At 38.7% G+C, this 17,044-nt stretch overlaps 1 protein-coding gene across 8 annotated transcripts in view; it reads left to right on the plus strand.

Moving 5' to 3' along the window:
- Positions 1-17,044, plus strand: part of cers5 (ceramide synthase 5) — a 55,841-nt gene that overhangs the window by 24,592 nt on the left and 14,205 nt on the right. For 3 of the 8 annotated variants that reach the window (XM_062037944.1, XM_062037945.1, XM_062037948.1), the window contains 7 exons: positions 3,509-3,614; positions 3,698-3,828; positions 5,118-5,175; positions 5,271-5,321; positions 9,564-9,656; positions 16,133-16,261; positions 16,753-16,859. In XM_062037944.1, coding sequence (XP_061893928.1) covers positions 3,509-3,614; positions 3,698-3,828; positions 5,118-5,175; positions 5,271-5,321; positions 9,564-9,656; positions 16,133-16,261; positions 16,753-16,859 — 675 coding nt within the window. Of the gene's footprint in view, positions 1-620; positions 890-918; positions 1,288-3,508; positions 3,615-3,697; positions 3,829-5,117; positions 5,176-5,270; positions 5,322-9,563; positions 9,657-16,132; positions 16,262-16,752; positions 16,860-17,044 lie in introns of those variants that run through there. The other 5 variants (XM_062037951.1, XM_062037950.1, XM_062037946.1 and 2 more) reach the window with 5 other exon arrangements.

Raw genomic sequence — 17,044 nt, forward strand, 5'->3', positions numbered from 1 at the left:
GAAAAAAATGTTATGAGCTAGAGAATATAACAACTACACTACCCAGCATGCAACGGGAGTTACGAGCATGCGCGGTAGCCCCGAAAAGTGTTGCATGTTGCCACGCTGTGAAAGTAAACGTCAAGAACTCAGCCAACACGCCTCGTCTGCATTATTTATAATTAGACAGACAACCCAAATACAGTGTGATTTTGTTTTGTTTACAAGGAAAGAAAAACAAAAGTTAAAAAAGGGAGTTGTCATATATGTATGTGCTGCGGTTGTTTTAAGAACGTTGCGACAGCTGCCGTAAAGGAGGTGCGTTGCTAGCCTGGTTGCTATGTTTCCGGTTGGTCGTCATGTGTTTTACCCTGCTAAAATCTCTCAGTAAATTTATTCGATGAATTATAGCTTTTGTTTTGAACTTTATTACACCTTGGAGCGCTTTTTCCCGCTCATTGTTTTCCTGCTTTCGCTATCTGCGCCTAATGACTGAGCTACGTGACGTCATTTCTTGTGATGTCACACGGAGCATTTCTGGTCGGGACGGGATTCGCCCATTGGGTGAGGGCCGACATCCGGGAAACTGACCTACATACGGGTTCTTCGAGCCATAGCAACCAGACTGGCGTTGAAAACAAACCGTTGCCATTACTCTTTAACCTGTCGACCGACGCTGGTTAAACCCGTCATTCTGCCTCCAAAATGCAGAAAAACTGTGTGGTTTTTGGTTGTGCTAACCACAACTGGAAACAGGGAAAACAAAGGTTGTATTTTGTTCTGCCAAAGCGTGATAAAAGCCCACAGAGACGAGACAAATGGCTCGCAGCTTTACACCGGGAAAACCAGGACGGTTCTCACTGGAGTCCCCCAAAGTCCCGGGTCGTGTGTTCGGATCACTTCGTTTCTGGTAAATATAAGGAACAAAAATCCACCTTCTTAACCACAACTTGGCTATACGTCCGTGCTAATGTTGTACTTGTTGAATTTGTACCTTATAACGTTCGACAGCTGAAGTTGTTGTTGTACAAAAATAACATGCGGTATATACTATATAGTCTATAGCCTAGCTAGCTATTTTCGAAAAGCGGACAACGAGAGGATACCAAAGGCAGCGTTAAGATGGACACCACCGGGAAAACGTAAGCCAGGGCGGCCAAAGAACACCTGGCGAAGAACAGTTGAAGGGGAGCTGAAAGAGATGAAGCTTACATGGGGAGAGGCACAGAGACGAGGACAGCAGCGAGATGAATGGCGTCGAGTCGTCGAAGCCTTATTTCCCATCCGGGAAGAAGAGGGTTAAGTTAAGTAAGTAATATACTATATAGTCTATAGCCTAGCTAGCTATTTTCGAAAACCGGTTTCGTTTAAATTTGCACTTAACAGTTGGGTTTTTAAAAACCAATAAACCCTATAATTTTCATGTTGCCATTCAATACATGTAGCCCTCAAATCTCTCAATATTTTATACACTAACACTCGATCTTGTTGTTGATAACTTCCGCGTCTCTTTCTTAGTAGCGCGCATGCTAAGCTAACTAGCAAGCTAAACTAAGCCTGAGAAGCTTTGATTGAGACTTTTATTAGTAGGTTGCACAGTGAAGTACATATTCCGTACAATTGACCACTAAATGGTAACACCCGAATAAGTTTTTCAACTTGTTTAAGTCGGGGTCCACTTAAATTGATTCATGATACAGATATATACTATCATCATAATACAGTCATCACACAAGATAATCACATTGAATTATTTACATTTACAATCAGGGGTGTGGAGGAGGGGGGATATGGACATCAAGTAGTGGACATAGAGAGAGAGAGAGAGAGATCAGAAGGCATAAGAAAAAGAAAAAGTATCTGCATTTGATTGTTTACATTTGATTATTAGCAATCCGGGGAGGGTGTTAGTTTAGGGTTGTAGCTGCCTGGAGGTGAACTTTTATTGCGGTTTTGAAGGAGGATAGAGATGCCCTTTCTTTTATACTTGTTGGGAGCGCATTCCACATTGATGTGGCATAGAAAGAGAATGAGTTAAGACCTTTGTTAGTTCGGAATCTGGGTTTAACGTGGTTAGTGGAGCACCCCCTGGTGTTGTGGTTATGGCGGTCATTTACGTTAAGGAAGTAGTTTGACATGTACTTCGGTATCAGGGAGGTGTAGCGGATTTTATAGACTAGGCTCAGTGCAAGTTGTTTAACTCTGTCCTCCACCTTGAGCCAGCCCACTTTAGAGAAGTGGGTAGGAGTGAGGTGGGATCTGGGGTGGAGGTCTAGAAGTAACCTGACTAGCTTGTTCCGAGATGTTTGGAGTTTAGATTTGAGGGTTTTGGAGGTGCTAGGGTACCAGGAGGTGCATGCATAATCGAAAAAGGGTTGATCGAGAGTTCCCGCCAGAATCCTCAAGGTGCTTTTGTTGACCAGAGAGGAGATTCTGTAGAGAAATATCGTTCGTTGGTTAACTAAAAGTTCACTGTGACGAGTCTGACGCAAATAATACATTTTCGTTTTTTCACACGATATGCGAATAAGTAAAAATGCGTAAATGAAGGATTTAACGCCGACTTCCAAGCCACAACGCTCGTTAAATGCTTTTTCTGTCAATGCTGTGTTCGCTGTGAGCTGCTTTGTTTTCAACGAATTCCCGGTTGCTAGGAGATTGGTAGGCGGAAGTGACGTTGGTCCGCCCTCACCAGAATCAACTCTTTTCCTTTACTATAGTGGTCTCGATAACGGGTACCGGTTCTCAAAAAGGGATTCGAGTCCGAGGACTCGGTTCTTTTCTTATCAAACAACCGGGAAAACCGGTTTCGAGTATCATCCCTATGTGCGGTCATGTTTTCTAATGACCGTAAGTCTTCAACTATACTAAGTCTCTCAATGCTTGGAATCGGCATCATATACTAGTTAATATGTTCATCTAATTAGTTACTATGGTCATCTAATTAGTTACTATGGTCACTATGAGATATCTCAGATTGTAGGTGGGGTTTTTTTCACTATGTTTGTTGCATTTTGGTTGTGTTTCGATTGATTGTAAAATATGTTGTCAATATTCAGTGTTTTATCATTAATAGTTAATATTGTAAATCCCACATTCTTCATTTTCATGTACATTCTGGGTGTCTCATTCAGTAAAAAAAATGTCAAATTCCATTCCGTTTTTTTAAGGCGGTCTGTCGTAACGTTTTTAGCTTTCATTCATTATTGTGAGGTTTTGTATTAGTGTTCCTAAAAATAGATATACCGGCCCCCAGACACACTTTTTTATCTAAATCTGGCCCCCCGAGCATAATAATTGCCCAGGCCTGAGCTAGGCGGTGGTGAAAAATGTAACTGTGAGGAAGTTGCAAACAGCACCTTTAAATTAGACTTGTAGGCTGTAGAAACCCTGATACTTATCAATAAATGGCCATGTTTTTTTTTTAAAAACTACATTTTCCTGTACTTTCCCACGAACCTTAAGTTATTGTAGGTCTTTAACGTGGCATGGCGACCAGCTGACCTGTCACTTGTGTCCCCCGCCACAGATTTGTCGCCAGTGCCTGCGCGAGGAGCCTCCACATTCATCCAGATGTTGCACGACGAGCTCCGCCCAACGCAGTTCTAGAGAAAGTATTTACATCCATAACAAAGGTGCGCACGTTGCACAGAATATTCCATCTTCACATTGCACGCGTTGACTTCCTCTCCTCCTCGTGACGCCATTTCCCGTCCAGAGTCCGGAGCCCCGCCACCTGGACGGCCTGTCCAAGCAGCTGGACTGGGAGGTGCGAAAGGTCCAGCGCTGGTTCCGACAACGCAGGAACCAGGATAAACCCAGCGTACACGCTAAGTTCTGCGAGAGCATGTAGGTCCATGCTTGTTTGCCTTCACCGTTGACCTCGCTGCAGGCTCGAAGCATTGCTTTACTGCTGCCTTGCCTCCATCTTTGTTTGGGTCACTCACCCACACTGCAAAAAGTCAGTGTTCAAAAACAAGAAAAAAAAATACAAAAATGAGGGGTACTTTATTTGAACTAAGCAAAATTATCTGCCAATAGAACAAGAAAATTCGGCTTGTCAAGACTTTCCAAAACAAGTCAAATTAGCTAACCTCAATGAACGCAAAAATATGTTAAAATAAGTATATTCTCACTAATAACAAGTGCACTTTTCTTGGTAGAAAAAAAAAGACCTTTTTGCTCAATATGTTGAAAAATATTCTTAAATGAAGTAAATGCTAGTGCCATTATCTTGACATAATGATATGCGCTCGGCATTACATTTCTTGAAACCAGCAAACTTATACTAAAAACTAATTTATTGTTTTTAATGGAAAGGCAACAAGGCAAGCGATTGTTACTCTCGGGGTCTCCTAGCCGCTCAGGCAAATCATATGCTCTAAAAATGCATTTTTCCATGGATAACATGACATCATCGCGCCAAGTGCGTGCTCTTTCAGTCAATTAGTGCGCATATATACAGCCCGGCCCCCTGTTTTAATTGTAATTTTGAGGGATTTATTTGAATATGCATGAACTATTTCTGTTCAAAATACTTTGAAATGTCACATGTTAAATGTTTAAATATTACTGTACTGTGCCAACTGTACTACTATATGAGTACGTGTTTTCTCTTGTTTCATTGAAAATAAAACAGCAAAGTCCATTTGGCTGTCATCTGTTTTAATTATTAATTATGAGACATAATTGTGTCAAAATCATGATTTCTTTTTTCATGCTTGATATAAGAAATGATGACTTTAAAAAAGTAGTTTTATACTTGTGAGTGTTGATGACACAGCTTTGCAACAGTTGATATTCTAGTTTCAAGCATGTTTTACTCAATATAGCTCATCAAATCTCAGCAACAAGCTGTAATATCTTACTGACATCATTTAGGACCAAAACACTTAAAACAAGTAAAAGACTCTAACATCAAATCTTCTTAGTGAGAAGAATTATTTTATCAGACAGAAAATAAGCAAATATCACCCTTATTTGAGATATTTCATCTTACTTAGATTTCACTTTTTGCAGTGCACCCGCCTGTTTATCACTTTGTTATTATTGTAGTGAGTTAATGCATCGTTTCTGTCCAAGTTTTTGAATGTGATTTTGATCCCCGTAATCATTCTTTTCTGGACTATCCGTTACAGGTGGAGGTTAACGTTTTATTTGTGCATATTTACCTATGGCTTCCAGTTTCTCTGGCAGGTGAGCACAGCACATGGCTCAAGCTAGAATATTATTAGTATTGTATTTTGTATTAGGCTGTCTTGCTGACTGAATCCATGATCTCGTTTGTTTAGACCCCTTGGATGTGGGACACGCGGCATTGCTGGTACGGTTACCCTTACCAGGTATGTTGTAGCAGGCGGACACAATATTAGGTACAGCTGCTCTAGTAATCGACCAATATGTTGTTTTCAGTACCGGTACCGATTATTAGTAGTCAAGGAGGCCGGGAACTCACAATAATAAAAGCCTGCGTGGAAAGCACCTTTTAGCTCTTATTTCCAAAATTGTGTACACCAGTGGTCTCCAACCACCGGGCCACGGCCCGGTACCGGTCCGTGGATCGATTGGTACCGGGCCGCACAAGAAATAAAAAATAATAATTTATTTTTTAAATTATTTTTATTAAATCAACATAAAAAACACAAGATACACTTACAATTAGTGCACCAACCCAAAAAACCTCCCTCCCACTCATTCACACAAAAGGGTTGTTTCTTTCTGTTATTAATATTTCTGGTTCCTACATTATATGTCAATATAGATTAGGGCTGCAACAACTAATCGATTAAAATCGATTATAAAAATAGTTGCCGATTAATTTAGTCATCGATTCGTTGGATCTATGCTATGCGCAGAGGCTTTTTAAAAAAAATAAAACTTTAAAAAAATAAAAAAAAATCTTTATTTGTAAACTGCATCATGTACAAACAGCTGAGAAACAATAATCAAAATAAGTATGGTGCCAGTATGCTGTTTTTTTTTCAATAAAATACTGGAAAGGATAGAAATGTAGTTGGTTTCTTTTATCCGATTATTAATCGATTAATCGGAGTAATAATCGACAGATTCATCGATTGTCAAAAATAATCGTTAGTTGCAGCCCTAATATAGATCAATACAGTCTGCAGGGATACAGTCCGTAAGCACACATGATTGTATTTTTTATTACCAAAAAAAACATACCCCTAAAATTGAGCTGTTTGGCCACAATACCCAGCAATATGTTTGGAGGAGAAAAGGTGAGGGCTTTATTCCAAGGAACACCATGCCCACTGTCAAGCATGGTGGTGGTAGTATTATGCTCTGGGCCTGTTTTGCTGCCAATGGAACTGGTGCTTTACATGGGACAATGAAAAATGAGGATTACCTCCAAATTCTTCAGGACAAGCTAAAATCATCAGCCCGGAGGTTGGGTCTTGGGCGCAGTTGGGTGTTCCAGCAGGACAATGACCCCAAACACACGTCAAAAGTGGTAAAGGAATGGCTAAATCAGGCTAGAATGAAGGTTTTAGAATGGCCTTCCCAAAGTCCTAACTTAAACGTGTGGACAATGCTGAAGAAACAGGTCCATGTCAGAAAACCAGCAAATTTAGCTGAACTGCACCAATTTTGTCAAGAGGAGTGGTCAAAAACTCAAGCAGAAGCTTGTGGATGGCTACCAAAAGTGCCTTATTGCAGGTAAACTTGCCAAGGGACATGTAAGCAAATATTAACATTGCTGTATGTATACTTTTGACCCAGCACATTTGCTCACATTTTCAGTAGACCCATAATAAATTCATAAAAGAACTAAACCCCTAATACATACATATATATATATATATATATATATATATATATATATATATATATATATATATATATATATATATATATATATATATATATATATATATATAAATAAATAATCCGTTCATGAATGAGTATATCCGTTCGGCCACCGTGTTCATGTGCAGGCAGCATACCCTTTCCCCTTCCAACTGTCCTGGATGAACGGAAATTATTTTTTCCAATCATTTTGGAACTCGCAAGCGTACTTCTTCTTCTTACTCGTCGTCGCCTTGTCTCTTCTTCTTTCTTGTGCTTGGTCTCCGTTATGTTTTTGGACATTACTACTTGCCGTAGTTTTGAAATCCGGATGTTGTGTGTCAGTGTATTAACGTGCCGGCTAGAATAAACACACGCTGAGAAATAGCTCCGTGCCTGTGGATAACGGACACATATATAATAGTATCCTTTTCAGGTGAGAGAGGACGCTAATTGTTGTCCGGGTGGAAATCGGGAGAAATTCGGGAGAATGGTTGCCCCGGGAGATTTTCGTGAGGGGCACTGAAATTCGGGAGTCTCCCGGGAAAATCGGGAGTGTTGGCAAGTATGATTGCACACATACACTACCGTTCAAAAGTTTGGGGTCACCCAAACAATTTTGTGGAATAGCCTTCATTTCTAAGAACAAGAATAGACTGTGGAGTTTCAGATGAAAGTTCTCTTTTTCTGGCCATTTTGAGCGTTTAATTGACCCCACAAATGTGATGCTCCAGAAAGTCAATCTGCTCAAAGGAAGGTCAGTTTTGTAGCTTCTGTAACGAGCTAAAGTGTTTTCAGATGTGTGAACATGATTGCACAAGGGTTTTCTAATCATCAATTAGCCTTCTGAGCCAATGAGCAAACACATTGTACCATTAGAACACTGGAGTGATAGTTTCTGGAAATGGGCCTCTATACACCTATGTAGATATTGCACCAAAAAGCAGACATTTGCAGCTAGAATAGTCATTTACCACATTAGCAATGTATAGAGTGTATTTCTTTCAAGTTAAGACTAGTTTAAAGTTATCTTCATTGAAAAGTACAGTGCTTTTCCTTCAAAAATAACGACATTTCATTGTGACCCCAAACTTTTGAACGGTAGTGTAATTCTGCTCTCTTAACAGACGCAATCCACTTTGCACACGTTCAGTAGATCAGTTCTGCGTGTGCTATCAGGTTTGCACGTTTTAGTACTTGCTAACCTTTAGTAAATCAGGCCCCAAAATGTTAAATGCGGCGCTAATGTTGTTGTTAATTTAGCAGCAAATAACATCAGGGGATTGCACAAGGACCTTTATTATGTGTGTCTAAAAGGAGCATCAACATTTGCCTTTCAAAATATGGGAACTCTCCTGAATATGACTAAAAATGTGGGATTTTGACAATAACTAGCCATCTACTCAATTTGATACCATTTTTTTTTAGCAGTTTATGGATTTAATACATTGTAAGCTTTCCTCATGAGGAACCCTGAACCATTTGTTGGTTGGTTACAGTTTCAATATGATACATCACATATTTGACATATTTTCATTTCCCTTTAAAACATGTCCGAATAAGAGTAGGAAGAAGCAAAGTTTATTTAATCCTACCCCTTCTCCATTTCATATTAATTACTAACACATATGTTCACTTCCTGTTTTCTATTTGTAACACAATCACAAGTCAATGATTTCTCAACTTGATATGATTGATATGAAATATATGATTTCTAAAAATGGCAAACATTTAAATAAAAACAATTCCGGGCTCCTTCACGTAGATTATAGTTGAGACATTTTTCACGCTGGCTGACATCAATTCTTCCTGCATGTTACAGAAAGTATGAGAATGTGTAAGCTGCTGCCTGCTATTCTTTACCTATATAATATTCTACTATTTGTCAATTTACACAAGGTCTGGATTCTTTGACAGAGATATATTTTCTTTAACGAGCCCACGCTGCGAGCGTTGCGGACAGAGGCTCGTCGATCGACTGGCAAACAATCAAAACAGGAGGAAAACTCTAGGAAAAGAAGGACAAAAAGTGAAATTTATATTGTAGCGTCCCGGAAGAGTTGGTGCTGTATTTGTTCTGTTGTGTTTATGTTGTGTTACGGTGCGGATGTTCTCCCGAAATGTGTTTGTCATTCCTGTTTGGTGTGGGTTCACAGTGTGGCGCATCTTTATAACAGTGTGAAAGTTGTTTATACGGCCACCCTCAGTGTGACCTGTATGGCTGTTGACCAAGTATGCGTTGCATTCACTTGTGTGTGTGAAAAGCCGTAGATATTATGTGACTGGGCAGTGCCTTTAATGTTTATTGGCGCTCTGTACTTCTCCCTACGCCCGTGTACACAACGGCGATTTAAAAAGTCATCCATTTTACTTTTTGAGACCGATACCGATCATTTTGAAACCGATACCGATCATTTCCGATATTACATTTTAAAGCATTTATCAGCCGATGATATCGGCAGTCCGATATTATCGGACATCCCTAAGTAATATGCATGTATGGGGTAAATCCAAATCCTAAAATTAACTCATTTTTTCTTGCTCGTTCGCTTAATGGCCAAAATCACAATCAAATGTGAAACAATGGTTAGCTTAGGGTCCATTTAGGCTAAGTCAACAACTGCTTATGTCCACGGCAGTCATCAGATCTGAGGAGCTCAGTCATGTGTTTTATTATAGAAGTGCAACACATTTTACTGTTTTCAAAAAAACCGATGGCTGACTTTCATACGTGATAGTCGTTAAATCGTTGTTGTTTTTTCCTCCTGTCGCCAAAGGTCATGACCCCTGGGCTTTACCGCTACTACGTGGCAGAGCTGGCCTTCTACTGGTCGCTTATGTTCTCCCAGTTCACAGACATTAGGAGGAAGGTGAGGAAAAAAGCACTTTCATGCAACTCCTCACTCTTTCAAGGTCACATGGTTTTAGTGCATCGGACGAGGAGCCGGGCGGGCGTGCAGCTTGTGCCATTCACTGTGTGTGTTCTTGTATTTCTACCCTTCTTGAGACATCAACAAGGAAAGTAGCTTCCATATGAGGAGGTGTGAACAAGTGATGACATAAATTATGGTCCCAATAACATTGCATCTAATAGAGAATGTCTCATTAGCACCCCTGCTGGTGACATCTATTAAAATGAGGGTGGTCCCAAAAAGGAGGGATTCTTCAAATTGACTGTGTCGCTTTTAAAAGTGCTCCCCCTCTGGTCAACATATGAAATAACAAGTGTGTGTAAAAATTAGAAGTGCTCCCCCTCTATAAATATGTATAGACTTAGACTTAGACTGAGACAAACTGTATTGATCCACAAGGGGAATTGTTCCACACAGTAGCTCAGTTACAAAGGATGGAAAGGGTAAGGATGGAAAGGATAATGCCGGTATAAAGTAGACAAAAAAATGTACCATAGTAGCAATATAACATATATGTAATATTTACATATTATATATACAGTATATAATATATACTGTAATAACTTTAAGTAAATAATGAAGATTAAAAACCAATTACAAAAAAACTAAAAAATAATAATAAATTAACTAAAAGCTTACCTTTTTTATATTTGCATAGTATGTATATATTATTAATGTTGTAAATATAAATCTTTATATATCTAGAAAGGCTGGTCCTAAAGAGGTAGGCATTATTCGGAGGTCTCAAGAAGTTAAAAAATACAAGAATGTGTGTGTGTGTGTGTGTGTGTGTGTGTGTGTGTGTGTGTGTGTGTGTGTGTGTGTTCTTGTATTTCTACCCTTCTTGAGACATCAACAAGGAAAAGTAGCTTCCATATGAGGAGGTGTGAACAAGTGATGACATAAATTATGGTCCCAATAACATTGCATCTAATAGAGAATGTCTCATTTGCACCCCTGGTGGTGAAATCTATCAAAATGAGGGTGGTCCCAGAAAGGAGGGATTTTTCAAATTGACTGTGTGTTGCTTTTAAAAGTTCTCCCCCTCTGGTCAACATATGAAATAACAAGTGTGTGTACAAATTTGAAGTGCTCCCCCTCTGGCCAACATATGTGATAACAAGTGGGTGTAAGGAATTGAAATGCGCCCCCTTTGGCCAAAATGTATATAAATTTTTTATTTTTTTTAAAATGTATAGACTTAGACTTAGACTGAGACAAACTGTATTGATCCACAAGGGAAATTGTTCCACACAGTAGCTCAGTTACAAAGGATGGAAAGGGTAAGGATGGAAGGGATAATGCAGGTATAAAGTATACAATTTTTTTTTACCATAGTAGCAATATAACATATATGTAATATTTACATATTATATATGGAGTATATAATATATACTGTAATAACTTTAAGTAAATAATGAAGATTAAAAACCAATTACAAAAAAAAATAAAAATAATAATAAATTAACTAAAAGCTTACCTTTTTTATATTTGCATAGTATGTTTATATTATTAATGTTGTAAATATAAATCTTTATACATCTAGAAAGGGTGGTCGTAAAGAGGTAGGCATTATTTGGAGGTCTCAAGAAGTTAACAAATACATGAATGTGTGTGTGTGTGTGTGTGTGTGTGTGTGTGTGTGTGTGTGTGTGTGTGTGTGTGTGTGTGTGTGTGTGTGTGTGTGTGTGTGTGTGTGTGTGTGTGTGTGTGTGTGTGTGTGTGTGTGTGAACATAGCACGAGGGTGCCCTCTCTCATGTGACTGCTGGCCCAAATGATGCAAATTCCAGGGCAGCAGAGTTTTGGCTCACATTTTTCTGACTTGTTAGCTCATGTAAAACAAAAGGACATAAAAAAAATACATAGTATTCCTCCGCCAACCCAATCATTTTCTTTTTCAGTTTTATGACAGATGCTCGTCGTGTATTTCCGCGTCTCCCTTTCTTTTCTCTTCAATCATAATCGCAGCTTCTTCCACAGGAAAATACTTTAAAAAAAATAATAATTGTGTAATTATTAGTCATACACGTATATAGTGATTTATTATTGTCGCTCTATGGCTACCATCACACGTATTCCCCCTTGCTTCAAAGCAGTGGTGCTCAAACTTTTTTCACCAAGTAGCACCTCAGAAAACACTTGGCTCTCCAAGTACCACCATAATGACCAACATTCATATACAGTAGCGTAGTAGGCCTAAGTATTCGTTAAAAACAAGGCGGAGGTTTCACTTAACAAGTATATTCAATATGTTTGAACTCTGTAACATTACACACAGTTTGAACAGTAACACCATGCTTGAATATTTAATTACAGTAAGTCATACTTGCCAACCCTCCCGGAAGAAAATTTCTCCCGATAAACTCCCGGAATTCAGCCGGAGCTGGAGGCCACGCCCCCTCCAGCTCAATGCGGACCTGAGATGGGACAGCGGCGACAGTCTGTTTTCACGTCCGCTTTCCCACGATATAAACAGCGTGCCTGCCCAATCACGTTATAACTGTAGAATGATCGAGGGTGAGTTCTTGGTTTCTTATGTGGGTTTATTTATTTAAAAAAAAAAAAAAACATTGATTGATTTATTGGTAGGCAGTTTCATTAACGTCCTCCCAGCGCGGTAACAACACACAACAACAGCAGTCACGTTTTCGTCTACCGTAAAGCAGTTTGTCTGCCGTAAACAGCAATGTTGCGACACTCTTAAACAGGACAATACTGCCATCTACTGGATAGCCTCCGGAACACTGAAATTCAAGTATTTATTTTATTTATATGTATAATAAAATAAATATATATATATATATATATATATATATATAGATAGATAGATAGATAGATAGATAGATAGCTAGAATTCACTGAAAGTCAAATATATATATGAAATACTCAAGTTGGTGAATTCTAGCTGTAAATATACTCCTCCCCTCTTAACCACGCCCCCAGCCCCCGCCCCACCCCACACCTCCCGGAATCGGAAGTCTCAAGGTTGGCAAGTATGCGGTAAGTGATTATTTGGCGTACCGCTAGTGTTACACGTACCACTGCTTGAGAATCACTGCTCCAGAGCATCAAGAAAAGGCAATAAAATGCATCATTGAGTTTAAGTCTCACAAGAATTACACAATTTCATTCGAAGTTTTGTTATAGTAACTTCAATGGTACCTCTTTGAGGCAAACACCATTTCACACATTTATAAAAGTTGAAGTGTTAAAGGTCTGGAACTTATGGCTCTCCAAGTGCCACTATAATGACCAGCATTAAAATACAGTAGCGTAGTAGGCCTAAGTATTCATTAAAAAACAAGGCAGAGGGTTTATTTAACAAGTACATTCAATATTTTTGGCCGCTGTAACATTACACACAGTTTGAACAGTAACACTGTGTTTGAATATTTAATTACAGTAAGTGATTATTTGGCGTACCACTCGACGTAGCCCGCGTACATGTACCACTGCTTGACAATCACTGCTCCAGAACATCAAAAAAACGGAAGAAAACTCAATGAGAGTCTCAGAAGAATTATACAGTCGAATTAGAAGTTTTGTTATATTAAGTTCAATAGTACCGCTTTTAGTGCAAACACCATTTCAAACATTTATAAACGTTTATGCGTTAAAGTCATTAGGTCTGGAACTTAAAGGGGTAACTGCACTTTTTAGGGAATTTTGCCTTTTGTTCACAATCCTTATGAGAGACGACTGATGTATTTTTTTTAATGCATTCTAAGTAGAGATGTCCGATAATGGCTTTTTTGCCGATATTCCGATATTGTCTAACTCTTAATTACCGATTGCGATATCAACCGATACCGATATATACAGTCGTGGAACTAACACAATATTATGCCTAATTTTGTTGTGATGCCCCGCTGGATGCATTCAACAATGTAACAAGGTTTTCCAAAAATAAATCAACTCAAGCTATGGAAAAAAATGCCAACATGGCACTGCCATATTTATTATTGAAGTCATAAAGTGCATTATTTTTTTTAACATGCCTCAAAACAGCAGCTTGGAATTTGGGACATGCTCTCCCTGAGAGAGCATGAGGAGGTTGAGGTGGGCGGGGTTGGGGGTGGGGGAGCGGAGTTGAGGTGGGGGGGGTGTGTATATTGTAGCGTCCCGGAAGAGTTAGTGCTGCAAGGGGTTCTGGGTATTTGTTCTGTTGTGTTACGGTGCGGATGTTCTCCCGAAATGTGTTTGTCATTCTTGTTTGGTGTGGGTTCACAGTGTGGCGCATATTTGTAACAGTGTTAAAGTTGTTTGTACGGTCACCCTCAGTGTGACCTGTATGGCTGTTGACCAAGTATGAATTGCATTCACTTGTGTGTGTGAAAAGCCGTAGATATTATGTGACTGGGCCGGCACGCAAAGGCAGTGCCTTTAAGGTTTATTGGCGCTCTGTACTTCTCCCTACGTCCGTGTACACAGCTGCCTTTTAAAAAGTCATACATTTTACTTTTTGAAACCGATACCGATAATTTTTAAACCGATACCCATAATTTCCGATATTACATTTTAAAGCATTTATCGGCCGTTAATATCGGTGGTCCGATATTATCGGACATCTCTAATTTTAAGCCAACGGGAGGTCCTCTATTTCGCCCATAAAACCCAATAAATAACAATCCAAAAAGCGTCAACAATACTCCATTTACATTTTGTGACTTGACTATTAATCAAGTATGAGTGATATTGTTATTATAAGCGCTAACGCAGACAAACTATTTAGAGTAGCGGTGTGATCACAAGCTTGCGTGGCTTTGTTGACATGATTGACTGGTCAGCTGCTTTCTCACGTCCGAGCTCGTGGAAGTTTATTCTACATCAGGGGTCACCAACGTGGTGCCCGCGGGCACCAGGTAGCCCGTAAGGACCAGATGAGTAGCCCGCTGGCCTGTTCTAAAAATAGCTCAAATAGCAGCACTTACCAGTGAGCTGCCTCTATTTTTTAAATTGTATTTATTTACTAGCAAGCTGGTCTCGCTTTGCTCGACATTTTTAATTCTAAGAGAGACAAAACTCAAATAGAATTTGAAAATCCAAGAAAATATTTTAAAGACTTGGTCTTCACTTGTTTAAATAAATTTCATACATTTTTTTACTTTGCTTCTTATAACTTTCAGAAAGACAATTTTAGAGAAAAAATACAACCTTAAAAATGATTTTAGGATTTTTAAACACATATACCTTTTTACCTTTTAAATTCCTTCCTCTTCTTTCCTGACAATTTAAATCAATGTTCAAGTAAATTTATTTTTTTTATTGTAAAGAATAATAAATACATTTTAATTTAATTCTTCATTTTAGCTTCTGTTTTTTCAACGAAGAATATTTGTGAAATATTTCTTCAAACTTATTATGATTAAAATTCAAAAAAATATTCTGGCAAATCTAGAAAATCTGTAGAATCAAACTTAAATCTTATTTCAAAGTCTTTTGAATTTCTTTTAAAATTTTTGTTCTGGAAAATCTAGAAGAAATAATGATTTGTCTTTGTTAGAAATATAGCTTGGTCCAATTTGTTATATATTCTAACAAAGTGTATATTGGATTTTAACCTATTTAAAACATGTCATCAAAATTCTAAAATTAATCTTAATCAGGAAAAATTACTAATGATGTTCCATAAATTATTTTTTTAATTTTTTCAAAAAGATTCGAATTAGCTAGTTTTTCTCTTTTTTTCGGTTGAATTTTGAATTTTAAAGAGTCGAAATTGAAGATAAACTATGTTTCAAAATTGAATTGTCTTTTTTTTGTGTTTTCTCCTCTTTTAAACCGTTCAATTAAGTGTAAATATCATTAATTATTAATAATAACATAGAGTTAAAGGTAAATTGAGCAAATTGGCTATTTCTGGCAATTTATTGAAGTGTGTATCAAACTGGTAGCCCTTCGCATTAATCAGTACCCAAGAAGTAGCTCTTGCTTTCAAAAAGGTTGGTGACCCCTGTTCTAGATCATAAATAATGTCTCTCACCTTGATGGTAGAAGGATGAGGTAATCATCCAACAAGTTGGTCAACTTTGGCATCCAATTTAGACCCGGGAATGGCGGGAAAGACACGAAACAACGCTTGGTTCCACCCTGCTTTTTTTTTTCACGAGCATTATGAGTGAAAATATGTAAATATTACATGTTATTATGAATTTTGGATGTTTTTGAAGGGCTTTGTATGCTGAATAGAGTCACTCACATAGGCTCCATTGTAAGCGGACTTTTGATGCATTTTTTTACTAGTTAGAATGCATAAAAAAACAAAAACATATGTTGCTTTGTCTTACTTAAGAATTGTAAAGCAAGAATCCAAAAAAAAAGTGCAGCTCCATCTTCGTCTTCGGCCTGGCAAATGTTCTCATGAACGTTTGTTTGAAGGTTGTTGTTGTTCAACTCAGGTCAGGGCTTTCTAATCGCTCTTCTTGGACTGCAGGACTTCTTGGCCATGTTGGCTCATCACCTGGTGACAGTGGGCCTGATCAGCTTCTCCTACGCCAACAACATGGTGCGGGTGGGCAGCCTGGTGATGTGTGTGCACGACGCCTCCGACTTCCTGCTCGAGGTCGGTGACGTCAGTGTGTGCAACCTTTCTGTTGTGTGTCTAAGACAGGGCCGTCAAACTCTTTTTTTTTACTGGCTTTGTAACAGCAAATACACATAAATACTGACGTATAATTGCCTCATGGTGTTATCACACAATCGCCTATGCGTTTGATTATATTTATTTTACGAACTGATTAATATATTGCAGTCAGGATCACAAGCAGATATTTACCCTGATGCTAATTGGAATCATGTAAATATTAAAAGAAATAGGACCTAAGGTAGACCCTTGAGGGACACCACGTGTACAAAATGTATCAAAGTATGCGGTCCTCATTGGAAAAAGTTTGGACACCCCTGAGTTTTAGTAAGAAAGACAAAGTGCTTTTTTGACTGACTAAATTTCCACGCTGTCGTGGGCTAAATCTGGTCCCCCCCGGGCCTTGAGTTTGACACCTGTGGTCTACGAAGTCTGGAATCACACTTAAGTGTTTTTTTGTGTGTCATCAGGCAGCCAAACTGGCCAACTATGCCAAGTATCAGCGGCTGTGTGACTTCCTCTTCATCGTGTTTAGCGTGGCGTTCTTCATCACGCGGCTTGTCATATATCCACTGTGGTGAGTACGCCTGCTGGGACTGATTAGGAGGGCTGGACGATTCATCACATTTGGATTCTGACTTCAAATATAGCTTTTTCTCACGATCATGAAAATATTCAAATCGAAAAACAAAAAATGATTAATGGAGCGGTGCAACATGCATGCAAATTCCTGATGAGTGAGCGTTTTAGTGAAAACCGAGC

The sequence above is a fragment of the Entelurus aequoreus genome, linkage group LG26 (assembly GCF_033978785.1).
Source record: "Entelurus aequoreus isolate RoL-2023_Sb linkage group LG26, RoL_Eaeq_v1.1, whole genome shotgun sequence".
Lineage (NCBI taxonomy): Eukaryota > Metazoa > Chordata > Actinopteri > Syngnathiformes > Syngnathidae > Entelurus > Entelurus aequoreus.